This window comes from Manacus vitellinus, unplaced genomic scaffold (genome assembly GCF_001715985.3).
Source record: "Manacus vitellinus isolate BGI_N305 unplaced genomic scaffold, ASM171598v3 scaffold_42_pilon, whole genome shotgun sequence".
Lineage (NCBI taxonomy): Eukaryota > Metazoa > Chordata > Aves > Passeriformes > Pipridae > Manacus > Manacus vitellinus.
This window is the reverse complement of record NW_021940553.1, coordinates 6,510,154-6,528,334: the sequence shown is the minus strand read 5'-3', so window position 1 is coordinate 6,528,334 and position 18,181 is coordinate 6,510,154. Positions and strand designations below refer to the sequence as shown.

The 18,181-nt window shown below is 42.9% G+C and overlaps 1 protein-coding gene across 17 annotated transcripts in view; it reads right to left on the bottom strand.

Moving 5' to 3' along the window:
• Positions 1-18,181, bottom strand: part of CELF4 (CUGBP Elav-like family member 4) — a 701,622-nt gene that overhangs the window by 91,021 nt on the left and 592,420 nt on the right. For 12 of the 17 annotated variants that reach the window (XM_018078794.2, XM_018078786.2, XM_029962168.1 and 9 more), the window contains 2 exons: positions 13,421-13,549; positions 8,546-8,625 (listed from right to left, as the gene is read on the bottom strand). In XM_018078794.2, the coding sequence (XP_017934283.1) occupies positions 8,546-8,625; positions 13,421-13,549 (209 nt within the window). The remainder of the gene's footprint in view (positions 1-8,545; positions 8,626-13,420; positions 13,550-18,181) is intronic. The other 5 variants (XM_018078787.2, XM_018078790.2, XM_025895777.2 and 2 more) reach the window with 1 other exon arrangement.

The following is an 18,181-nucleotide window of genomic DNA, read 5'->3' as shown; positions in this document are numbered from 1 at the left end:
GACATTGCAAGGAGTGCTTGTTCTTTAGAGAGCACAAGATCAACAGTAAAGAGAAAAAAATGTGTCAGAGTTGGCATCTCTTTTCTCATCCATCAGCTTCTCCAGCATCAGCAGCGTAGAACCAGGTCTCAGCCTTCTGTATTGATTTAAACAGATGGACTTGCACTGATGGTACCCCACACTGCCCTAGACTTTGTGACTTTGGGCAAGTAACTTTAGGGCAAAGGCAGCTGTAAGTCATGAAGTGGCTGCAGATGCTGGACTTCCATCAACTTTCACCTTTGAAAATCTCCCCTTTATGTTTCTGTGGTCATGTAAAACTGAAGTCTGATGACTTTTTTGTTTCCTATTTTAGTCTCAAGAAGAGAAGGCTTAGAAGGGACCTCATCACTCTCTAGAGCTACCTGAAAGGAGGCTGTGGTGAGGTGGAGACTGGTCTCTTCCACTGTGTCTGCAGTAAGAGGACCAGAGGAAATGGTCTTAAGCTGAGACAGGGGATATTCAGATTAGGTGTGAGAGAAAAAATTTTCACTGTTAGGGTGGTCAGATGTTGGAATAGTTTATCCAGGGAAGTGGTGGAGTCACCATCTCTTGAAGTGTTTAAGAGGTGTCTGGATCTGGTGGTGAGCGATGTGGCTTGGTGGTTTAGAGTACAATGGCAGTTCTGGGTGGACAGTTGGACTTGGATGATCTTAATGGTCTCTTCCTACCTTGTTGATTCTATAATTTTATTTACCCCGACAGCCTGAGAGGATCAGTGACTCTATGTCTACTGACTCTCATAAAGTGGCTTTTATTAATTGAGAACTTGAGCCCATACTGGAATATCAATAGTAGTAAATTCTGTTGGTTAATTAATACTTTAAAACTCTTTAATTGTTATCTGCTTACACTATGAGTTTGTCTATGGTTCTGTTTATGTTACCAAGATATTTTGAAGACATTTTTCAGAAGTGAGGTGGTGAATTGATGGCTTCAAGCTTGGTGTTCGTAATTCTATATTTTTTTATATGGTATCAAAAATTCAGATTTAGATGCTCAAGTATTCACTGGTTATTACTTCTCTGCTGGAAACAGGAACAAGAATTGCTGTCACTTGGGCTAAGAACTGGCTAAATATGTAGATTAATTATGTATAAGACTAGTTCACTCACAGACATTGCATTGTTGCTTCTTTTGCTTATCTCTTGTGTCTTGTCCCTTAGGCACTCAGATGACCTAATTGCAGCCATTTTGGGCATCTATTCTAAATCCTCAGTAACTCAAGACAGTGAGATATCTCTCTGAGGTCCTAGTCTCTCTCTGTCAACTGTAGCAAAACTGTAGATGGTAAGACTACAGATGACCCTGAAGTTTCCCACTTTGAACAACACTTTGGCATAATTCATCCAGCCAGGTTAACACTGGCCTTTAGTTAGCAAACTGCTGAGTGTGGGAACTGTCCTGTCAGAGGTTTGTATGGTGTTTAACACACAAGAATTTCATCTAAGACCAACAATAACCACATTTCCAACAGCAGTAGTATGAGAGAACATCTACTAATGTTTCTAAGAGGGCGAAAAGAATCTTTCAGTTGAGGTGAGACCTGCAAGCATGAAGCCGTGGCTCCACGCACCCAGCTCGCAGATTTGGATGGCTTCCTGAAGGATGTGTCTTGCTGGAAGTGGAATGCGTTACAAGTTTTAAACAGCAGCCTAACTGCCTCAACTTTGTGGAAATGACAAGCCCTTCTTCTGAGCGCTAAAGGCTGCCATGAGCCTGCAGGGAGAAGGGGAGTGTGCAGCTGGATGTGTGTGCGTATCTGCGAAGACGGGAGGAGCGACGAGGAAAGTTTCTCCTATGAAAGAAATGATCTAATTTGAAGCAAGTCCCTCATGGGAAGCGCTGTGACAGAGGCTGCTCTGTTCCTGTTAATTTTCACAGTGCAGCTGTCAGCGGGTCTGTAAATAGTACTCTGCGAAGCCAACACTTCCTATCCACACATCAACCATTCAATTAACAGAAGAACAGAAGAAGGAAATAAAGTGCACCACAGCCTTCTATCATGGCTTTGATGTTTTCCAGCAATTTATGAAAGTGTACACAAATCTAATTACAAGCCCCACTGCTTCCCATTTACATGGAGCTCCTCAAGTTCAGAGCTGTTTATATCAAAATAATTGTTAAAAATACCTCAGCTGATCTACGGCACCGTGGCCCCCCACTCACCGGAGCCACCACGCTGCTCCTCCCAGGGATTTTCTGCCGACTCAGCGCTCTGGTGCCCGTGTGCTCACACACAGTACCTGCTTCCCCGCTGCTCTGCGGGCGCGGCGCCCGCGCTACAACTTCATCATGCCCACAAAGGCCTGATTCCCTTCCCTCCTCCACCTGCTCAGAGCTCCTTCTGCTCAGACTCTCGCTGCTCTCCCCTCCATCCCTAACTCACAGAAATGCTCCTCTGTCGTGCTGACAGGGGGTGAGCACAGCTGCTCGGCCGGATTCTGTAATGGGGCTGTGTCTGGAGGCAGCTTTGCAAAGTCATAAGTGCGCTGTAGGAGTGCACAGCAGTAACAACAGTAGTCATTAATGCTAGCTGGGGTTGGTTTCTTTGGTGGGGTGCCTGCGCTTCCAAAGCCAGGAAGATGAGAACCACTGCTCCTTTTGCCATTGGTCTGAGAGGCCGCTGCATGTGACAGTCTGACAAAGACACTTGTAAGTCCTGGACTAGTGGGTGGCATCCCTGCCCGTGACAGGGGATTGGAACTAGATGATCTTTAAAGTCCCTTCCAAACCAAATATGATTCTACGATTCTTGGGGCAATTTTTGATAATCTCATATTTGAGTCACTGTTGCCTGATAAAACAAAAAGGTGAGAAATTCCTTCAGCTTAACTAATAGGAAAAAACCTCTTATGGTATGAGAGGGTAGATAGTACATTGTCTAAGGAAAGAATACAATTCTTTCACCTGACTGTGTTTGTCTGGGATTTTTTGTGCTATCGGTGGACTTCCAAAGAGTAATGGTGGGCAGATGCTGGAAGTCAACCTTGTTCAAAGTGTTGTGTCATTCATATTTTCTTGATTAATAAAATGTTTTAAATGCCATAACTAGAGATCTAATCAATCTGTCATCTAATAACACTGAGAAATAACTGCATAGATTGAGATAGGTGATTCCTGAACAGAGATTAGAAGTTTTTCTTTGTCATTTGTGTTGATAAGAGCTGCAGAGAAAAGTGTTGAAATGAAAGCCCCTAAGTTAACAAACTTTTGGGTTGCAGTACTTCTGGTTTTTCAAAGTTCAGCTAAACCAAATCTTTCTTTGAAAGGCAGACGTCTGTTCAGTTCTTGTATCCAAGTCTCACATTTTCCCTTCTTTTCACAAAAACCAAGGATTCTGTTTGAAAAGTCATTTTCATGGAAGATGTTCAGCCAAGCATGGATAGACTTGGGATGCTGTTGCCTGGGGACAGAAGAAATGCAGTGCTTTGACCAAGCTGCTGCAGACATTTATACTAAACCAAAAGCGGATGTTACCTCTGTGGTGGGGGAACCCACCTTACAGCATTCTGGATGTCTTAATGGCCTTAAATATCATTAATTAAAGAACGATATAGAATGAACATAGTGCTGATAATTCGTGTGTTAAGCAAGTTCACAGCACATGTCAGGAAACTCTACTGCAGGATGCCTGGTTTCTGAATCCCAAATTGCTTTATTAGGGCAGCAAATATCCAGGACAGGTTTCAGGTCTCCTCACATTGGACATGAAGTTAAGTATTCACCCTAAGCTGCACTGTTTTTAGCTTTTGTTTGTAAGCACTACTGGTCCTTTTCCATTCTAAGTTGCTAAGTTGCACTTTCGATGAAGAATGACTATTTTGGAACTGGCGGTCCATAGCAAACTGATGCCTAAAATTATCTAAAAAGCACACTTCTATTTGGGCTTTGGTTTGACAGGTTTCAAAATCTATCTTTATAAAATAAAATTCCGTCAGAGGTATCTATTTCCCTCTATTGATTATAATAGAAACTTAGATGACAAACTCTTCAGACATAGTTTCTTAACTTCTGCATGTCTCAAATTAAGTGAGATGAGTCCCATTTCAGATATTCAGTCTAAGGCTGTTATTGAGTTATCCATTATAAAGGGACAGGCATGCCCAGAGGGTGATATTGCCCATCCTAGCACAGAGAGACAAAGGGAAGAATGCACAAGTCTCTGGAAATGTCTTTCTCTCTCTCCCTTCTATAAGAATCCTAGAAGATATTTAGAATAGATCAGAAACATTTAGGCTGTTAAACCTAAGTCAGATGAATCATTCTTCACTTCTTCTCACCCCTGTGCAGAAAATGTACATAACAGTATTGTTTTACCCCATCCAGGAATTAATTCATAACCAAAGAAATCCTGAGCTGCCACAGTAGGTGAGATGGTGAAAAAGGTGCAAAAATACTATATTTTTTAATCCTGTGTAACTTCTGCGTAGGATGGAGGCTGATGTGATTTAGGTATGCATGATTCTACCCCTCTACTCCTCTCTCTTGAGACCCCACCTGCAGTGCTGCTTCCAGCTCCGGGGGTCCCAACATAAGAAGGACATGGACCTGCTGGATTGAGTCCATGGAAGGCCACAAAGATGCTCACAGGGTTGAAGCACCTTTCCTGTGAAGACAGGCTGAGAGAGTTGGTGTTGTTCAGCCTGGAGAACACAAGGCTTCTGAATGATCTTAGGCACCTTCCAGTACCTAAAAGGGCTATAAAAGAACTGGAGAGGGATTTTGGATAAGGGCCTCGAGTGACAGTACAAGGGGTAATGGCTTCAAAGTGAAAGAGAGTAGGTTTAGGTCAGATATTAGGAAGAAATTACTTACTGTGGGGGTGGTGGGGCACTGGCACAGATTGCCCAGAGAATTTGTGGATGCCCAATCCCTAGCAGCGCTCAAGGCCGGGTTGGATGGGGCTCTGAGCAACCTAGTCTAGTGGAAGGTGTCTCTGCCCATGGCAGGGAGATTGAAACTGGATGATCCTTCCAACCCAAATTATTCTATGATGGTTCTGTGAGGTGTAGAGAGTTTATTCTGTGTGGGTGGATGGACAAGGCCACATCTTGGATTTGTAAATATGTTGTGCAGAATGACTCTCCAACACTTGGCTGTTGCCCAGATATGAAGACATGGAGAGAAGGAGAAAACCAAGCTAAAGATGATGCCTAGGAGGGAGCATGACTGACAGGTACGATGATAATATTGTCCACAGTGATTGAGAATGGAGGTGGAGGAGAGAAAAGGAAGGTTTTGGGAGGAAAAGAAGAAGAGCTCTGTTTTATACATAGTGAGCTTGATCTGACAGCTCAACATCCACCAGGAGATGCTGGAAAAGCAGTCCAAAATTTTGGTTTGGACAGGAGTCAGTCCTGCAGTAGAGAAGCTAGATCTGCAACCTGTCACTGTAGCAATAGGAGCTGAATTTGTGTTGGTGGATAAGGCTGTTAGGGACAAGACTTGCATGAGGAAGAGAAGAGGATGATATGAAAAGACCTGTTTATGTCCCCATATGGATAGAAAACAGAGACAGGAGGGGATGGAGTAAGCAAAGCTAAAAATGTGGGGCGTATAATTATTATAAATATATCATAAATACATGCAAGAGTACATGAAAATTATGATCTCTTAAAAAGGAGGATACAGAGATCAAGTAAAACACTATCATGAATTTGATGAGCTCCTAGGCAAAATTATCGAAAAAGAAAAAAAAAAGAAACTCTCTTGACAGGTAGGTACAGAAGGAACTTTGGGCCTGCTCAAAAGCAAGGAATTTTGGGCAACTTATTTCTAAAGGAAATGATTGTTTAAAAATTGGAAAGCTTTAGACCTGTTTGGTGGACTCCTAGGAATAAAAAGGGCCTTGCACAGGAAAATGAGCTTGTGGTGGATGGTGGTCAGGCACCTGTCCAAGGTAAGGTTAATTAAAATAAAGAAGAAAAGAACTTTCATAAAAGAAAGTTGCATTTTGAAACTATTAGGCAACATATGTTGTGTGAACAGGAAGTCACAGTAGAGCAATAATCCTGACAGCTGTGGAGGAACAGGAGCCTGCTGCAGGAACGAACGGCTCGAGACCTGACAAGAATGATGATGGATGCCCTGTTGGTGGTACAAGAGGACAAACCAAAAGACGCTTAAATTGGCTGAACCACAGGAAAAACATTGAGTTGGCATCACAACAGGACAAATGAGACCAGTTCGAGCGGTGGGAGAAATGGAAGGGACTGAAGGAAGATGGCAGCAGTGCCCTCTTCTTTCCCAAGGACGACGGCTGCGTTGCCGTATCACCACGAGGTGGCTGCATTTCCCTGTGAACATCCAAGCCCTGAATGATGCTGCACACTCCGATGTGCCATGAAAACCAAGAGTGGGAGGAGAGATCCTGCCCTTGCAGGATTTGGCCTATCTCTTCAAAGAGCCTTAGAAATTTTGAGACTCTCTGGGAAAAACCTCTTTTGCTCCATGTGTTCGTTGAGTGTCGGTCACTTGGCAGGTCCTCATGGGTCTGCTAAGAGATGGTAGCTGACTGTGTTTCTGTGCCTGCTTGTAGCTCATAGGAGATACAAGGCAATGCCATGTAACTTAGCTTATAATAAAGAGAAGGACATTAATAATTCCCTTCTTGCATTTCCTGTGAACCAACAGTACGTACTTGGACTGCTGCTGAGGTTCAACCAATTCACGGACACTTGTGAAGCCATGGAAACTTGATTGTGAGTCTGGGATGGGCATCTAGTAAAGGTTAAATTGTGATTCTTTTCCGCACGCCCAGTTCTGGTTATTCAAGAACATTCTATAGCAGCTATTTGAGTCAGATATGTCAAGAGGAAAAATGGTCCCTTAAAATTGACCCATGAAATAACCAAATTCTCAATTGTTTTGTACATCCTAATTTCAGGTGATATCACCGGGATGGAACAGTAATTTGTTCCCACGTGGTCAAGAGATGAGTACTTTTTTCTTATCCAAAGTGTTCTGAAAGTAGGAAGGGAAAGGACTGGGAAAGAGTAACAATATTTTGGGTATACTAAATCTGGAAATATTTTCAACTCTCCTTGAGTTTTGTCTGTTTTCTCCCATCTTCCTGTCACATTTGTTATAGGAGTTTGCAAGATTATTGGGATGGAGACTGACATTTTATTAAACCTTTTTGTGGTACCACACCTTATGGAATTGAAATTCCTGACATCAGCTTATAGACACTATTACTTTGGGTCAAAGTTTGAAAGGAAGTCACTAAAAGTACCTCTTCAACATGTTTCAGGAAAGATGTCCACAGTATTTGACTATGGGATGTTAGCGTCAAGCCCAACATCTGGTTTTGTTAGGAGGAACCTTTTAGGTTACTCTTAAAAGCATTGAAGTACTTCAAAAATTTGAGACCTACATCTTTAAGGAGACTTTTTTCAGTAGCATCACTGGTAAACATTTTTAAACTGATTTGTCTAAGATGGGGTTCCAAAAAATGAGATCTTGATGGTTTGCTAGTTTTAGAAACCTTTCGCCTTGTAAAGAATTCTCCATTTTCATCCCTGCAAAAATCTAGAGAAAATCTGTTGGGCCCACTTTTAAACTTATTTGGATAAGTTCAGGAATTTACATTAGAGTCTCTTACTTAAAGGGAGATTTTACACTCTCAAATATTTTTAATTGAGCTTTCTTGTATCCTTTGCAAGTTGTCGGCATGCTTCTTAGCCTTTCATGATTTACACTGTGAATAATTAGTAATAAAAATAATATACTATTATAATAAACCAAAACATGTTGTACCAGATTGTCTTTCTCTTCTGACAGTGGAATGCCTTACATTCCTCTCTGTCTTATGATGATGTACAAATATTTATTTGCCTAAAAAATACATCTCCATTGCTATGTTCTTGAACTATCAATCTTGAAACCCCATATTAGTAGATATTTGTACAAGTGGAATGATCTCTCCAGTGTTTCCTGGAAGATCCAGTAGCTGGTCTGAGACTTTCAAAAGTCAGAGGTAGGGGACCACATTTATGCCTAGGTAGGTTCTTTTGTGGTAGCAATGAGAGAGGCTCATCACTGTATGATTTGTCTCTGTCTCCTATTGCTTCATGTGAACATGCTGCTCTCACCTGAACACTGGCAAAAAGTTCTTTATCCTTTATCAAAGGGACTCTTTGAGGAGAGAAGACAAAGAAACTCTCAGACATAAGTTTCTACTTGATTCTTCCCTTTGAAACTTGAAAGATTACACTCATGGTGAGTCTGACCCAAAGTTTTTGGCATCTGTGAACCATATGACTTTTTATCAAGTCTTCAAAACTGCTGGTGACAGGATACAGCACCCCTTGGGGTTCTGTGCCTGTGAGGAATGACAGTGTCATCCTAGCCCTTCCACTGATGAGTTCAGCACATCCGAGGTCCTGAGCCTTCTGGATGATGAGTTGCAGAACAGAGATAAATCATCCCTCCTCCTCAATCAGGCCACAGGACAGCCAAGGCTGGTCCAATTCTCCCTTGCCAATGTTACAGAGCTACTCACCGGCATTGTCTGGCTGCCATGCAAGGCATTGATGGCAGCTTGGGCCTCTGCATGTGAAGAGTATTTCACAAATGCACACCCTGGAAGAGGAAAAAGAAGAGTGTAAGAAAGGTTGCATGGATGTCATGAAAGTCCATCTAGCTGAGTATCCTGTCCTCAGAAGTGGCCAATAAATATGGCTGTGGAGAAACTATAACAAACAGATGTGCCCTGATCCTTTCCAAAGTCCAGTTGTCAGCAGCCTGAGGACCACTTAAGGCAAAGCTGCAACCAGAATTCCCACATTGCTTGTAATGAGCATTGACAGACACAAACTTAGCAAATACATCTTGAATTTGACCTCCACAGCTTTACATGGCAGAATCTTGCAAAATTTTACAATTTATTGGGTGAAAAAGACTTTTCTTTCATTCATATTAGACTTAACACTGAGCGTTCTGCCCTCTGTGGTTATGAGATATGGTACAGAAGAGTGTTTACGTTATCAAAAAGCTACACACACATACTTTTTACAAGCAACCACAGGTCAAATATACAGAAGGCATTCAGGGCTACTCCAAATCCATGAGGTACCTTATCACATCACTGTCTGCTAGAGCTCCATGAGACACTGCCCAGAGCTTGTCCTGGCTCCAAACAACTTTGGTCTCACAAAGCACGAGACAGTTTCTGATGAAGCAGCAGGGATGGGAGAGGTAAAAGTGATGATTACCTTCTTGTCACCACCAAACTTTGAATCTTAGTTTTTCATAGCTGCAAAGCCAGCGCCAGTGTAGGTGTTCTCTTCTGGACATTAGAGAAATGTAGGCAGTGCTTCTCTGGCCTGCATTGCCATGTGAGGAATCTCATGCTGAACTCTTATATAAGGTTTTAGGATAGAAAGGTGCATTTATGAATATGTGCTGGAGTGCAGAAATGATCAACACTTCAAAGGGTGACATGCACTACTAGAGTGGGGGAATGTATTGCCAACACTCCTAGCTACAAGCAAACTGACTCAGAGAGAGGAAGGGTAATTTCCATATGCTAAGGCGTTTTTGGAACAGATTGGGAGAGATCTGAGAAGTTCTGGCTTCCATCCCCTTCTATTACTACCAAATACTTCCGAGCTTTTAATCAATTTGCAAAGCCCTCACTCTTTCCCCGAAGGGGTCCAGAGGGGATGCCAGTCTTAATAATGGGATTTCTCTCCTTCATTCCCTTCGCAGCATCTTCAGAGGGTCCACACACCCTTATGGATCCCTACAAGTGCAGGGTGAAAAATGAAGCAATAGAACTTGCAAACTGTAAGAATGAGCCCCAAAGGTCCCTCACATCATCACTGCAGGCTGATAGAAGTGAGATTGAAGAAAGCAGTGATAGTCCTTTCTGAAAATAATACACATTTATGAAATTAGTTTACAGTTAGGAGCCCTTCAATTTGCGTTACCTTCTCAGCACCGTGCTCAGACTGTATTTCAGGAAAAGCCCAACGGTTATTGCTAATAGTTGGATCTAATTTATAAGGAGCTGAGAGGAAACAATCATGAGAAAATGAGATAGATAACTTCAGCTGGAAACTATAGGGATCAATTATGACATAATCGCAGCCCAGCATTCCCGGGCTCCTGAGATACTGCGTTTTCCTCTTCATTAATCAGAGATAATCCAGAATTAGGGTGTTTAATTATTTGCAGAGATTCTTTTGTACTTTCTGCCTCTAAAAAGAAGATGCTGATTAGCAAATACACAAAAGCTTTCCAGTTCCAGCCACCCATTGCATTTAGTGCAGGATTTTTGGCTGCAGTGTTGTTGTCATATTGAAGGTTTCACTCTTTTCAGGTGAAATTCACCCATACACTGAGGGTCCTGATGGATCAGTGGAGCTGGATAAAGGCGGGAATGAAGGGAGTAGCAGGCATTTATCTTGTTTAATGCCCAGGGTATTAATGGGATCCCTCCTACTGCTTCCTATTAACTGCTTCCAGTAGGTTTTGAGGTAGCGGCTCAAGTGAAAACTCATTTTTTACTGGTGTATGGTGGCAAGGCAATAGCAGAGATCCCAACATTTTGTCCATTTTGTTTGTGTCTTCAATGGGATGGCTTCTGTATATGACATCAAAAGCGCACATAACCTTCCTTCCCATTTCACCAGAACTGACTCCAGGAGCTTATGAGGTGAGGATGAGAGTCCAGCCACTCTTCTCAGAACAATAGTGTCACTTAGACAGAAGTAAACCTGGAATGTGAAGGGATTTTGACAAACAGAGAGATACAACCTGTGCTGAACAGGGTGATATATGTGCTTAAGTTTTTCTTGTTTCCTAACGTCCAGATTACAGGGCTGGAAGGGCTGCTCTGACTGTCTTGTCAACTTGGAGGAGACTGCAGTCTGGCCCTAGGATTATGATTGCAGAGGGTGCCTAGACTCCTCTTGTGGAGGGCGCTGTGGGAAATTTTTACTTTCTGAGTTATCAAGGCATACAACTGCTTAATGGGGAAAAAAATGGGGGGCGGGGGGAAGGGATAGATGTACAGGGAGCAGCAGCAATGCAGATTCTGTGGGTCCTTCTGGCCTGCTGAACTGGATCCACTTGAGCTCCCTCACCTGAGGAGTCCTGGACTCCTGGCTGCACAATGGTGAGCTTTACCCGGAGGGGTGCAGAAACGCTCCACCCTCTCCCAGCAAAGACAGGTGCTGCACTCCCCTTCAGGCAGAGAAACTCCTCAGTCACAGCTCTTCTTCCACCTGGTTACCTACTCCAGCCACTGTGCCTGCTGCTGAGTGACTCAGCAGGAGGTGTTTCTGCAGACCCTGAAGGGCATGCCTCATGGCTCAGGACATCACCCATGGCTTCAGGCAAGGCTCAGCAGCTTTTTAACTGTGACTGGACTGTGGTGGCATTAAACTGAGAATCTGCAACCTACCTTCTGAGAGCACTGAGCTACCTGAAGGACTTAGAGGCTCACCACAGGGATGCCCTTGTGGGGCTTTACACAGTGGGTTGGGTAGGATTGAACTCTATGGGATCTGATTGCTATCTGGAATTTAGGCAATCTGCTTAAATCTCAACTGATGTAGAATTTAAGCCTTATGGGTTTTACCCAAAATAAGAAGCTCACAAGCAATGTGTGTCACATACGGGTTTCTAACAGATGGAAAACATTACAGACTGGGAATAACTTTGTGGGAGTTGTGGCTTGCCTGACTGTCTCCTAAGATAAGGGCACTAGCCTTAAGTTTTCCATTGGATTGACTGCTCTGTGTGCGTGTGTGCATGTACGAAACTGTGTGTGTGTAAATTAGGAGCTTCACATTCTCAGTAAATAGCACCAGCAAATGGAAGCTGGTAATATTAACTCTGTCAAAGCTCAGTATTGATCCTGAGCAGCTCAGTGAAACGCCAGCCTGAGACTGCAGCCTGCTAGCACTAATAATTAAACTGGTTAGCAATATGGAGCTGCCACTCAGATTCTGTCTTATAATGAAATTGTTTAAGAAGAAAAGAAAAAAAAAATAGAGCAAGCATGAAGACAAGTCTGTGGTTTGGATCTCCTCTGGAATTTGTTTCTTACAGATCTCAGACTTTGTTGCCTTTATTATTACTCTCTTTAACTCCTTTGTCATTAGACTTTTTTCCATACAGTTCCAGGTAGAAGCAGACAGACATATTTTTTTGCTTTTCCCCAATTTACTGATTTGTTCAGTGAATGAACTGCTTAACTGCCTGCTGTTATGATGATTGGAGCTCCTCTAGGCCATTCTAGCCTACTGTTTCCAGTGGGGCAGACCCTGTCTCTGGGTGTTGTGGAACTTAAGTACACAGCTGAAGAAAGGTGCCCACTTTTCAGCCTATTTTCAGTCATTTATGTCAGGAAGGCTGAGCTGTGCTGATGTATATTGAACTGCTGCCCTATAACACTGGTGTGATTTAGTTTGTTTTGGCTACCAGTGATTTTATGGAACAACAATATCTTGTTCCAGTGTATCCCTGTGATTTGGATTTTTTACCTCCCTGTTGCAAAAATATGCTGGTTGATGTTGTCACTTGTCAAAATACCGAGTGAGATACGAACTGTGTCAGCAGTACTGGTCTCTTCTCTGGTGTTGAACATTCCAGAACAGTTTATGCTATATTATATGCAGATTAATATTTAATGGACACACTATACTGTCAAAAGAAGAGAACTTCCTATTTAGATTGAAGTTACTTTGTCTAGAGACTGATGGGGACAAAAAATGACATTCCTGCTTGAGAGGGAGGCCTTATTTTTATACTTGGCCTGTAGCAGAGGATCTTTTGTGATATCCAGGTAAGAAGTGATGCCAAAAAGAGGCAGAAGAAGCAAAGGCACCTAGTTTTGCAGTGAAGCATTTGCATGCTTCAAACGGTAAATATCTACCAAGTGTAATATTTAAATTGGTACCTGTAGCCTTGTGGTTGTGATCACTGGCTGATAGGAGTCCACACAAAAAAGACTAGGTGGAGAAGAGGAAGACCTGAGACTGGCGGATAGGAAATAAGCAGAGATGATGATGGAGCCAGTGAGTCAAGATATAAAGTACCAATGGTGTCTTCTTTTAAAGAAAGAATCATCCTGTTCAATGGGGTGGAGAGAGCATGGCTTGAGCGAATACAAAGGCCTGTTCAGAGGGGAGGTCTGTCCAAGCAATAATAGGCATCAGTTTGCACGTGATGAGACACAGCTCTTTGGAGAGGCATGTTTTAAAATGCAATTTTTCCCCCCATGCACAGAGTGACCAGCAAAGTACAGCCTTCCCATTGCAAATGTGACCCCTTCCTAAAGTAAGACATGCTGTTCTAGAGGCTACATGGTATTTTAGTCATACCAGAAAATGTCACTAAGTCCACTTGACACAGGCCATCACCTCACCTTTGCTGTTGCCATCGGGTCCCCGAAGGATCGTGCACTCCTCGATGTTGCCAAACGCCTCGAATAGCCTGCGCACATCGTCTTCCGACTGCTGCTTATTGAGCATGCCCACAAAGAGTTTTCTGTCTTCTGGAACAAAATAAAGAGATGCTTACCATATTTCAGGGGGGATACGAGAGCCAAGATGTCTCAGCATCACACGCAAAACAAACGGTGATTTCATTGAGGTGACACATTTCAGAAGCTGCTAATCTTTTCAGGTGGCTGGCTTGAAAAACCTTAATAGCCTCTGACTTTCAATGAGTACTTGAAAATAATCCAGCAAATTTTAAAAAACCAAACCACCAAACAACAAACAACAGTGATTTTGTTATATATAAAATCTCTAACTGCCTCTTAAAATCTAGGCAGCAAAGTGTTCCAAATCAGCTTCTTCTGATCAATTTTTGCAGTCAGCTTGCAGTAACTTAAATGACAACATTGCTCAGACTGCAATCCAAGAGGAATATGGATAAAGATAGCATATAGAAACCAAGTCCAAACGAAAAATAACATAAGTTAGTGGCCCTTGCAATACTAAATAAGTTGCAGGAAAAAAAATGTTTAACATAAGCTTTTTTAAATCAGGATATAACGGAAGTCACAGCCTGTAAATTGGAGATTTGTCATTCAAGCCCACTCAGAGACATGTATCTAAAAGTTTGGATGAGGTTTTTTAATATATTCATAAAGTTCATTTGAAACAGGCCCAAAGTTTTTGAAACATAAAGTTAATTTATGTGATTGCTAATATCTAAGGTAACTTGAGCAGCTGGTATTTCATACCACAGCAGGATATGGTCTGCCAGTAGATAATTGTATTTTGAACAAGGATGCTCAGTGTAACCCAGCAGTGTGCACTTCCAGCCCAGAAAGCCAACCATGTCCTGGCCTAGAACAAAAGCAGGGTGGGCAGTAGGTCGAGGGAGGTGATTCTGCCCCTCTGCTCTGCTCTTGTGAGAGCCCACCCGGAGTGTTACATGCAGTTTTGGGGTCCACAACATAAGAAAGATGTGGGCCTGTTGGAGTGAGATCAGAGTGTGGGTTGGAACCAGATGATGTTTAAGGTCCCTTTCAACCCAAACCATTTTATGATTTATACTCAGATTTAAACCAAGTTTGGGGATCTTCATGAGACACCTTCAGAAAATATTGGTGAAAACAGACTAAATTTATGATTGTCAGAAATATGTCAGAGGGTGCTGAGTTATGCCTGGAGATCAGGTTTCCATTCAGAGACTAACACCACTGCACCAAGAAAAAAAAGGAAATTTACATAGTTTACATCGTGTATGTAAACAGGCCATTTGCACATGATTCATAAATGTCTTATTTATCATTCATTAAACACTATGTAAATGTGTGAACCAAGAGGTTTTTATTCAGAGCACTTTACAGAGCAGATGTAACCAATTTGAATAAATATATGTAAATATATAAATAATTTTATTTTTTATTTAATTTATTTTTTAATGTACTGGTTAACCTAAAGCTGAACAAAACACTGGTTTGCAACAATCCTTTTCTGGCTGACTAATTGGGCAATTTATGTCACTTTTGTTCACCGAGAAATCACTGGTGTAGGCAATCTGTTCTGCTTCAACCAGTGTTTGATCAAAATTCCCCTCTCCAAGATGCACCTGCACATTGGCAAATTACTTTACAGCCTTGGATGTGAATAATTTTTCATGCAGTGGCTATTGAGTGGGGATATTAGGAGCTTTCAACCCTGCAGTCGAGTTATCCACGGCAGCAAAAAGTGAACTACCCACAGAAAACAAGGAGTTATGTTGCCTTCAGTTAGGCTGATGAACTGGTAGAAGAAATAGGTTTAGGAGGGTATATGTGCACTTATAATAGGTGAGAAAAACAGAAATAGCCTTCAGACAGACATGTTAAAGTAAGAAATATTCCTACTTTATGTTGGAACTGATTAAGCAGAGAGGCATTTTGTGGTCTTTGCTGACAACACAGCGTTCAGACTTTAATGATGCACAGATCCCTAACACCATGGAGGCTGTCCTCACCTCACGAGGAGGTGATTTAGACATGTGAAAAGGTTTCTTTCTCGTTGGCAAAGTGTCCTGCAAAAGGACATCCCTCCAAGACATGAGGTATAAGCCTTAGAGAGGCAGCGACTGAAGTTCACCACTGTGCACTCTGGGGGACATCTTTCAGTCCAGGGCATGACAGAGCCTTAGAAAAAGAATCCTGTCCTAAGTCCAAAGGTTGTCCAAATATTGGAGGAAAGCCCACCCAGCAAATGAGACCAACTGCCCTGCAAGATGGGAGGTAATTTAGGAAGGGAGCAGGGTAGTGGGAATGAACTAGGAACAGCGCTGGCAAAAGGTTTTACGTAGAAACTTTGTGCCTAGTAAAGACTTCCAGCACAACAGAAGCATTTGTTATATTGTATTTTATACTACTTCCCCTGTTTCAAATAAGCTGCATCAGCAAAAACACTCCTATAGCTGTGTAACTGTGTTTTCACTAGACTTTTTGCTAATATAAATGTATCATTTTTTTAAAAAAGTCACATCCCTCCTCTGTCAGCAAAACTCTCTAGTGTGGAACTGGCCCGAAACTGCCTTGTTTGGTCTGCTTTATGCAAAGCTAAAACCAGGGTTCTAGGAACCATTCAATTTTATTTTTTTTTTTATTACTGTATTTTTTCCCCCTGCGTCTCTGCACTATACTGGCAGTGGTGGTGCTGGTCCCCAGAGCTAGCTGGCAGACGATGTGGTGCTTTGGTGAGCTGCCCACAAGCTGGTTGTCAGACCACCAGGAACAGGCTCTGCCAAAGCTGAGGACAACCTTCCCCGGGAGCAGCTGGTCTGGTCACTACAGGGTAGGTGGCACAAAGGGGACCCTCATGGACAGCCAGGACTCAGCTGCTTGGACATCACCTCCAATCCTATCTCCAAGTCAGTGTCCTGTCTCCATCCTGAAAAACAGTGCCTTGTGTTGTTGGGGGAATCATTAGTCACGTCTGCCATCACAGAAATTGACACAATCACACACTTGACTGATAAAAAATGAGTCAGTTTAACAAGTTTTTTACTCTGAGTGGCTTTTATAACAAAGTGCTTCATTTTCCTCTCACACCCCAGCTCTTTCAGGGGACTCAGAAGCATGTTTTAATGACACCCCTCACACATCTTGGGTGGGAAGAGAGAGGGAAGGGTCCAGCAGATAGGATCATTCAGCATGTTCCAGGTCTTGGCTAATGAGTTTACGCACTGATGGTCTTGTATGAGCCTCTTACACCCTGAGTATCATCATACACTGCTCTTCCACATCTCAAATAAAAAACTAACATGCCATGCATCAAGACAACTACTTCTGATTTTAAAAGATGTCTAAAAAAGACCATGAAGCTGCCAGAATAAAGTGAAGAGGAATGCGCTGATGTCAGTGGGATGTGTCTTGAGCACTATGGATGCCACAGGTGCTCCTCACCAGATGATTCCAGTGTCCTCTAATGAGAGTTGGGGGATCTACATCCTACAAAAGTCAAAGTTTTAGGCTGCACACAAATCTGTAGCAGTCACAGATCAAGCTGTCCCTTAATTCTGCCTGCCTGTAGGGTCCATCCATACCAACCATGGTCCACCCATATCACCTGCACCAGTTCCATGCTTTCTCTTCTTTCACTGAGACACTTTCCCAAATCTATGTGTCTCAGGATCCATGCCTGAATGTCAGAGAACTGGGAAGACTCAGTTCTCTGCAGCCTCCGTTGCAAAGTTCAGTGCTATCATCCTCATTTCAGACTGTGAGACTGAGGGGTAAAAACCTTCCGACCAGGCTTCCTAAGACCTGGGTCCCAGGGAAAAGTGAACACAGTTAAGGAGTACAGAAATAACACTGTCCAAGGCAGAAGCAGAGGACAAAAAGAGGTCAGGCATAAGCCCATGATCTGGGATGTCCCCAGCCTGAGCCATGGGCATGACCATGTGCTCCAGCCTCAACTGGCCCATGGCCCTAGAGAGGGTACCTCACAGCACCATACTGTCTTGCACAACAGAAATGGGCAGCCGCCAGGAGCATCCTCTACCTCCTCTCTGTGAAGGAAATCAAGACACTGAGCTTATTCAGCATGTACAAGAACAGGTGTGATGAAAGAAGCCGATCCCACGTAGCCTCCTCCAGGCCACACATGGTTGTGCATCAAATATTGATCCACATCTGAGCCTCTTTCCTCTGCTTTTGTCAAGAAGGACCTGTCCAAATTCCTGTCTATTAAGTACCCCAAAGCGACTATTTCTGATTCTATCTCACATCCAAATATTACACGTTGGTGAGGACACCTCATTAACCTTGCTGCAGGGTCAGGCCTTAAAACAGCAGCACTGTGAGCAGTGACAGTCCTGCAGTGTTGTGACCGAATGTGGTGTCCATGTGAGCCTCTTCTACCCACGTTTTTGAGTTCCCTCATTATTGTTCACCCCATTATTGGTCTTTGCCCACAAGCTGAGTCTATCACGCCTGCTTCGCCATGGAAATATCCAACCACAGGTGGATATTTCTGTGCGTGGTGGCACCCAGGAGAGCCAGGGAGGTTTTTGCTGGTGCACTCTGCTGATATTGAAAATTAAATTCCTCCCAAGTCTACCCATTTTGCTGTAAACAAACCACCACAACAACAGAAGGCAGCAGCTCCTTCCAGAAGGACAGACTGGGAGAGAAAGACCACAGCAATGGCAAACCAGGGTTCCCAGA